The sequence below is a fragment of the Phacochoerus africanus genome, chromosome X (genome assembly GCF_016906955.1).
Source record: "Phacochoerus africanus isolate WHEZ1 chromosome X, ROS_Pafr_v1, whole genome shotgun sequence".
Lineage (NCBI taxonomy): Eukaryota > Metazoa > Chordata > Mammalia > Artiodactyla > Suidae > Phacochoerus > Phacochoerus africanus.
In genome coordinates this window covers 20,511,825-20,520,472 of record NC_062560.1, presented here as the reverse complement: position 1 = coordinate 20,520,472, position 8,648 = coordinate 20,511,825, and the positions used below count along the sequence as shown (strand labels likewise).

General features: G+C 39.9%; 1 protein-coding gene across 2 annotated transcripts in view; it reads right to left on the bottom strand.

Moving 5' to 3' along the window:
* Nucleotides 1-813: 813 nt before the first annotated feature.
* SMS (spermine synthase) overlaps nucleotides 814-8,648 on the bottom strand; it is a 51,794-nt gene continuing 43,959 nt past the window's right edge. For both annotated transcript variants that reach the window (XM_047764514.1, XM_047764516.1), the window contains exons 10-11: nucleotides 2,742-2,857; nucleotides 814-1,323 (exon numbers count right to left, since the gene is read on the bottom strand). In XM_047764514.1, coding sequence (XP_047620470.1) covers nucleotides 1,284-1,323; nucleotides 2,742-2,857 — 156 coding nt within the window. In that variant the 3' untranslated portion in view covers nucleotides 814-1,283. The remainder of the gene's footprint in view (nucleotides 1,324-2,741; nucleotides 2,858-8,648) is intronic.

Here is an 8,648-nt window from a genome sequence, read left to right as displayed (position 1 = left end):
GTGAAAGTAAGCAGGATTCTAAATACCTACCAATGCCTCTATGCACAAGAAAAAAATTTGCTGAAAGTCAATCTAGTTCCAACATAACTCTAACTCCCTTTATGCATTACTGTTTTTTTCTCCCATGCCAATTCAATAAAATGAACCTATCTCAGGAGGAAGAATGTTCTGGATTAGCACTTATTTTATCTCAAAACAGACAATGGATATTTCATTTTTCATGCTTTACTTACTGCAAATTCATCATAAATGAACCCATTCCATTGATTAAAACATAAACCTTTTATTAAACAACAGGATAATCCAGTGGTGTCTAACAACCCAAGTTAATATAACCTCATGTTTGACGTCAACTGTTCCCCACAAACACACTACCAAGCTGGTACCCACATCTCCTTAGGTGAATTTAGGTTGCTCTTGTGGTTGTAGGCCTCTCTAAAACACTTCTCAAAAAAATTTCACAGCAGCAATCCAAAGCCATCTTTTCGCATCTAATACGCCGATAAGAGTGGGCATAAAAATAAGCTTTTGACTTTCAACTTTACAGTAAGGCCAAATCTTTTTCTATCCTCAGGTCAATTTTATAATGAAGAACTGGCGAATGTAATAGGTTGTGTATCATTTACCACAGTGGTAAATGAACTCATTACTACTGTTCAAAAAAGGCCCTAAGGTCATTCTATTATAAAGAGATAAATGGCATCGAATGATATAATAGAACTAAAAAAAGACCAAGGAGAGACACTTTTGTTCTGAGAGATCAGAAATGAGAAAGAAGGGACCTGGCTGAAATAAAACAACAGACACATGAAATTTCTCATTTGCAATTTTAATCGAAGCAATGCTATTCATTTTTTTTTTTAAGTCTTTCCTTATAAGCACCAAATTTTAATATCTATGTCAATTTGGGGGTGAAATAAACTCCCTTAAGAACATCCCTCCAGAAGAAAACAATGTTCATTCCTCCAAACAACCAAATTCAAAGTCTACCAAAACAAGAACAAAAAAGCCCACAAAGAAAAAAAAAAATCACATTCTAGGGGTTCAGTGCATTTAGCAGCCTTCACTGTGCTGTCTAATCATCCTTCAGCTGACTTTCAAAAAAAAAAACACCCTAGCTCATCAAAATATACATTTTCCATTCGATTTTTAAATTAAAAAAAATTAAAAAAAGGAAACTTGAAGGAATTCACAATCAATTGCCTGACTCGTTTCGATGTCATGTACAGCATATGAAGGTCAGGAAGGCTATTTGCAGCACACGTGATTGGGGAAACTGATTTTCAAGGTTTAGCTTTCTTCCAAACAGTGTAAAATACCCACCTGGACAGGGAGTCAAGGAATAAGAGCAGGTAATTCAACGAAGAGCAGGCATCACTTAAAATGTGTTTACTGGGCCTACAAATTGGAAGATGGATGAAAGCTTCAGAGCTTACAGCACTGTGGTAATGAGAATAAAGGCCTCTTAAACAAGGCCACTTTGCAGCCTGGATGCCCAACACCTGTGACAGGTGCGGGAGGGGTGAGCAGAGAAAAGGTTAAAGGGACACAAAGATTCTCTCTGGTAACACTTCTGCTTCCAAGGACTCTAAAATGTTTTAGGGAATGAATATGCAAACTAAGGGTGGGGAGGAGGAAGACAAGAGGGAAGAAGAGGTGGAGTGGGGAGAGGTGGGAGAAGGACAGGGAGTGGGAAGAGAAGCAGGAGAAAGCAGAAGGATGGGGAGGAAGAGGAAGCAGAGGAGAGCCAGAGGCTGGACGCCTTTTCCCCAGACATCATCAAGGGCTTTCCAAAGCTTTTCAACATGGAGACAAAGACCTGACCAGACCAGGGCTCTGGAGAGGGACCCACATCAAGATGGGGGAGAGATGTCACAAGTCTCCTGGGCCGCCCGGCAAACACAGAGGATTTTTGCGGTCACGGCTCTGTCAGAGCCCGCCCAGGGTCACAGGCCAGGGCCATACCGCAGACCAGCAGCAGTCACAGCAGCTGGACACTGCCACCCCCACTAAGGAAGCTCTTGCCCACAGACTAGAGTCTGCTTTGTAGGAGGAGGATATACACTCTAAATTTCCAATGACAATGCTCTCATTTGGTGTTTCTCCAGGTTCTCTTCTTATTTGTCTGGACCAACTTTGCCAAGTGGAACTAATGGAGAACACCAACATTAACTTTTTGATGCCCGGCATTATTTTTAGCTCTGTCTCTACTACAAATTAGAATGAAGTGCAGAAACCAATATTAAAGTAGGACAGTTTCAATATAAATGTAGAATGGGCTGCTTCAGTCAGCCTGCTCCGGCTGGAGTGGGTTCTAGACTAGAGTGGCCGAAGCCTTCATGTGCACTGCAACCCCCCGGCGGGCTGGTTAAGACAGGTTATTGGGCCCCACCCGCTGGGGTTTCTGGGTGGGCAACAGACCACGGTGAGGCTTGAGAATCCACACATCTAACTAGTTTCCAGGTGATGCCATAGCTCTGGGGACTGCCTGCAAGAACCAGTGGGGCCAGATCATTAAAAGCACCTGGAAAGCTGTGGCAAGCCACACCCCAGCATCTGAGGGTGGGACCCAGGAATTGGTGTTTTTTTTTAAAATCTCCCGGGGGATTACAATGTGCAGCCAAGTTTGAAAACCAGGGCCTCATATATACTACAGACCAAATGCTGTTAAAATGTTAAACAGGCTTGTGATTTACATGGGGGTTCTGATTTGGCAACACAATGATATGGTCAAAGGATATAATTCCAAGTATGAAGGGACACAGACGATCTCCTTTGAGAATTCCACAGGACAATACAGGCGCCCCAGCTGTTCTTCATAGAGTGACAGGGCCTCCGTCAAATTGACACAGTTCCCCTAAATCAAAGAGAGAAAAGCAACAATAAGATTCTTAGGTCCTACCGAGGGTCTCTAATAAATGAGATAAAACTTCCTCTCTGAAAATAAGGCTTCTGTACATTCACGAATGACATCAAGTTCTATTTATAGACTCATTAGCTCATTATCCTTCTACCTCACTTACCAAGCAATTTCCAGTTATTAGCGTATGAAGCAATACAAAGCAGTGAGACCAATTTCTCATTAGTGACACAATCATTATATCAACACCATGCAACTGGCAAAGATTCATACACATCACCTGTTCAAAGTAAGTTTTCCCAATAGTCACCACTGTGTTGGGAACAAAGAATGGAAAAGACAATGCTGTTCACTTCCAGAATGGCTTGAACAACAACCCTCCTAAGAGTCTAAGATTTTTGAACTTAGATGTTGAAGAGTCTAAGAACTATATTCAACCCCTGTGCTCTCCCCAAAATCTGTCATTTATTTTAAGGTGTAAGAGAACTGAAGTCTATTCAGGATACATACACTATGGATATTCCCCAATTCTACTCTTCAAAATTTTCTCTGGACTTCCTTGTTCTAACTTTACTCCATTTCTTGCCACCACTTTTTTGCCTCCCCAAAAGCTGGAGGTAGTCAATGAAATATAGTTGAAGTCTGGTGGCAAAGTTTTTTTAATTTGTTCTTTTTATTGTTGAAGTATAATTGATGTACAGTGTTATTTTCAGCTGTACAGCAAAGTAATTCAACTACATAAATATCTTTTCAGATTTTCATTACAAATATTGAACATAGTTCCCTGTGCTAAATAGTAGGTCCTTGCTATCTATTTCACATATAGTAGCTCGTATCTATTAATCCTATACTCCTAATTTATCCTCGCTGCCACCTTCTCCCCCTCTTTAATAACAAGTTTATGTTCTAAGTCTATAAGTCTGTTTGTTTTCTATATAGCTTTCATTTGTATTACTTTTTATATTCCACTATAAGTGATACTTGATTCTGGACAATCAGAAACAGAGTGAACAGGTTTCTTCAGCTTTCTTCTAGCCTGTAACTTAGATGTGATGTGTGGAGCTTCAGCAGCCACTCTGTGACCACTGAGGGGGGGTGAAGAGCATCAGCAATGCTGGTCAAGACACAGAGCTACTGAATGAATATAGGAACAGTACCTGCCTAATTCTAGAGCAGTGGTTCTCAATCTTCAATGTGCCTATGAATTCATAGGGAGCCTTTTTCAAATTTCATTCAATAGGTCTAGGGTAGAGTTATCATTTGAGCAGTTCTCCCCTAAGGGCTTTTCATTATGTATTTAGAAAACAAAATAGGTATTTAATACTAACCTAATTACTTTTAACCTCTGAGGGTGTTTGGTTTTTGGTTGTACCCACACAGCATATGGATGTTTCCAGGCCAGGGATCAAACCTGTGCCATAGCAGCAACCTGAGCCATTGCAGTGCCAACACCGGAGACTTCATCTGCTGCACCACAGGGTAATTGCCACCTCTGAAGTTCTTAACATTTGAATGACTATTGAATATATCTGCTGATTCCATCCTTAAGAACTTCACCATCAATTTGTCTCAAAATAGCACTGTAAGTCCAATGTGAGATGAAAAGGATTCACAAATAAAGCAGCCTGTGATGTAAGCATTCCTGAGGATGACATTTCAAAGCCAACCAACTAGCCAGCCATGGCCAAGTGGGTTGACAGGACTATTCCGAGAGCTGGCCTTGGCAGTTTTAACCTAGCACATTCGCTCAGCATGTCGTCATCCTTCAGTGCCAGCCTGTTTAGTAACCCATCATCTAGGGTCCTGCAGTGGGATTTGGCCAAAGTGCCCTTCACCAGCATATAATTTGGTTTCAACATCAAGTTCATCATGAGAGTATATAAACACCACATGTGTAATTTAAGATTCACAAATAGAAAACATTGCCTGGTTGTTTTTAGAACACCTCACTACTGGGGAAGCTATAGAATAGAAATGCCACCAAGGTTCACAGTTCAAAGTTTTCCTTGCCATCTTAAAAATGACACTACATTCTCTCTTTATAGAGGGTATATGGGAAGACCTCCTTACAAACAATGTGGTGAGGAAATAAGATAGTTTCAAATTGTTCTTCCCAAATATTATCAAAAAGCATTTTACAAAAGAAAAAAGAAAAAACCGCAAAGCAATACCCACCCAAAAGAAGTAACATATTTCACTTTTCTGTGTATTTTAAATGGAACTACATTGTTCATTTTTTAAGACACGTGGGAGATGCAGAAAAATCTAAGAGCGAAGAATTAAGTACCTATCAAAGATAGGAATAAAAGAATAATGTGGCCAGGCGGTGTGTGTGGGGGCGGGGGGGAATACAGTGGCTTCTGTTCTAGAAGGTTCTCCTTGCCCCATGTTAGCTGTGGGGCTAGGAGCTAACACTGGCTTTTTTTACTCCATAGATTTCAGTATTGTTTCTATCTTTTAAAGAGCTTGTGTCATTTCTGTAACCCAAGAAAACATCCCTAATGACATCATTTTTATCAAGTTCAAAGTCAAGCAAAACTAAATATGATGATTTAGGATATCATACACATGTGTAACATCTATAAAGAAAAGCACGAAAGAAAAAAAAAAAAAACCCAAAATACTGAAGACGGCTTACTTCCAGAAGGTGAGAAGGGATGAGGGAGGAATACAGAGTCAATGGTACTAGTAACATCCAGGTCAGACTGTGAGGGTCGAGGGGGGTTGTATTTTTTTAATCATAACTTACATGAATATCACACACATTTTTTTTTTATTCAAAGGACCTAAATTTTTTTTTAATGGGTAGTGGGGTAAAAAAGGGAGCGAGGTCAAGTCCCATGACCTACCTCCTAGTCTCACAAAACCAATTCTCCGGATTCAAATTTCTCCGGCCTGCCTGACTGGTAGCTCAGTTCCCATACACCCCCGGACATTTTCACCAAGTCTGGAGCCCAATAACAAGGCTGTCTTCTAGCCAAGTGACACTAGTGACATCATGAACTTGCCACTGTGATACGAGCAATTTTAGACAGGAGCATTTAGCTTTTGTTAGTCACCCAGTAATAGGCTCAACAACATTTTCATCTCCTGTTTAACTTTACTCCATCTCTAAGCTATTGGCTAGAGGAAGGGGGGTGGGTGTGTATCAAGGGCTTCTCCTAAGCACACCACCTGGCAGTTAAGCAAAGTACTACACTGTGGCAATGACGTCAATACATGCCAAGTCAAACTCAACTACTGCTTCTTCAAAACCTATATCCATTTGGTCCACATGGCACACACAACTACCCAACATACTGCAGGATTCCTGAGTATCATAAAATGAGATCACCTTGAGGTTCCAACTGTAATGAACACAGGGTTGGGAAAAACGTTCTAATACATCTTTTGGACAATTCTTAGAAATCAGCACAGCTTTGCGTATTTAATGCCATGTTTAGTAAAAGCTGGTTGGCAGAAGCAATTGGTCAAGGCCTGATGATCACTATTTATGAATGGGTGGTGATGATCAGTCGAATAAGCATTTCTTTTAGTTGTCTATACTTAGAAAGCAGTTCTCCAAGAATGCAGTCAAGTCAACCAGGCAAATATTCACAACAAAAGAAAACAGTCACACTTGGTTCCTGACTGCACCTGTTGTCTACTATTAACTGACTAGTCTGCAGTAGATCCAAACTGTTTTCAGTATCTTTTGGTTAAAGATGCCAGAGCCTCACATTCTTCCCCAACTTAATTAAGCTCCCTGAGATTTCTACCTGCAGAAACACAGAAAGAACCAAATTCTATCAATATATGTTCTGCTTAAGAAATAGTCACTCATGAAAAACCCAACTCACTGAATTTGGGTTGCTTTTACAAGAATAAGCCCACTTTGAGTAGGTTTGCCTACAGAGTTCCTATAAACCAGTGGTCAGCAAACTTCTGTCAAGGGCCAGACAGGCAATACTTCAGGCTTTGCAGATCATGCAGTCTTCATCATGAGTACCCCACACTGCAGTTGGAGCCCTAAAGTAGCCACAGACACACTACTGAACAGGCATGGCTGTGTGCCAAGAAAATAGGAAAAACAGGCAGTAGGTGCAAACTGGCCTGTGGTTTACAGACCCCTGGCTTTTAAAAAGTCAATTCTAAAATGTGTTTTTTAAAAATCATTCTTAAACATCAGTTGTTTAAAAAAAAAAAAAAAAAAAAGTCCCCTCACAGACAGTTGTCTGTTCCCCTTAAAGCTTCATACTTCACCAAGGGCGAGGTAGGAAATGGCCACGTGTAGGGGGTCTTACATACAGGCAGAGAAGAAAGCAAACAAAATGGGCTGGAAACTAAATCAAGTTGTCCTGGGCATTTTGACTCTCTGATCTCATAAATGTCTCACAAACTGTGGCCTGCATTAAAAATGCCTCCCGGGGCAGGGTGTTAATTTCATCCTGGGGGAGAATAAAGTTTGGACCTTTCTAGCAGTTCTTGACATTTAAATATACTAATGCTTGGGGGAGGGGGGGAGTTGAGGGGGAGGTAGAATTCTCCTGAAAATACTCAAAAATTACAGGGACCAGAGTACAATGCTAAGTGTTTATCTTCTGCTTGTGAATCAAGAGATTTTTGTACCAAGACATTGATGGTCAATTAGCTGCTTTTGCTGTCATTCTCAAAATGTTAAGGGTCAAAAATACTAACTTCAAGCTTTCTAGAAAATGAGGAAAACACAATTTGCTTCCATCTCGTGGCAGCAGCTCATACTACAGCCAAAGCAGTTTTTTGAAATTTATGTTGATGGCTTTTCCACTGAGAATACCCTAGAATCCCAAAGATTACAGGTGGGGAATTTTCAAGTGTGTCCATGTTCCACTGTAGATCAAAGAAGCTCAACTAACACAACTGTGGATTGAACAAGAATTCTGCTCGAAAGGGCTGTCTTGAGGATTATGACTTAAAACAATGGAGGAACTACAGCGACTGGCAGTGGAAGAATTAGAACATGTGAAATTCCTTAAAAATGTATTGACTTAAATTATTTTTTCCTATGTTACACAATAAAAAAAAAAAAAAAAAAAAAAAAACTTACACTGTGTTAAGAAACCTCCCAGACAATGAAGAGGGGGAAAAGAAAAAAAAAATCATGGTCTGTGTCTCCATCTGGTGGCAGCAGCTCATACTACAGCCAAACCCAAATTTGCTAACAGTTTTTGGTAACAGGACACAACAGAACTCCCAAACAGCAGAATTTCCTAAAGATGACGGGTCAGCTATGTACAAACTTACTGTTTGAGAGAACATAATCTAATTATGCCGTTCTATCCTTAACAGATTTAAGTTTCAAGAAAACACATTCAAATTTCAACATATAAAACTCTTTTTTTCAGTACAGTTGAGGCTTTATTTATCTACTTCTATATTACACCTTCAACTACTTTCTTTTATACTGAGAATGCTGGGCATGATAGAATTAATCTGCCTAACTGCTCAAATGCTTTATGCCACATTACAAATATAACCTCAGAATAGTGATATTAATACCATCACTGCCCATATGTATTACTGAAAATACATACAAGATCCTGCACATGCTTTTCCACTTGCCCTCACTTGCCATAATTTTTGGTCCTTGTACTATTCCTACATTGTCAGAGTGCTTAGCCATTACATCCTATACTCATCCTAACCTTCATTTAGTCTTAATTTTACAAGTAACTACATAGTTAATGCTACCATTAGTCTTTATGTCAGTATCTCTCTAGGTATTTTGGTTGTTTGAAGCACAAAATATAAAATTCTTATTGAGAGTTTT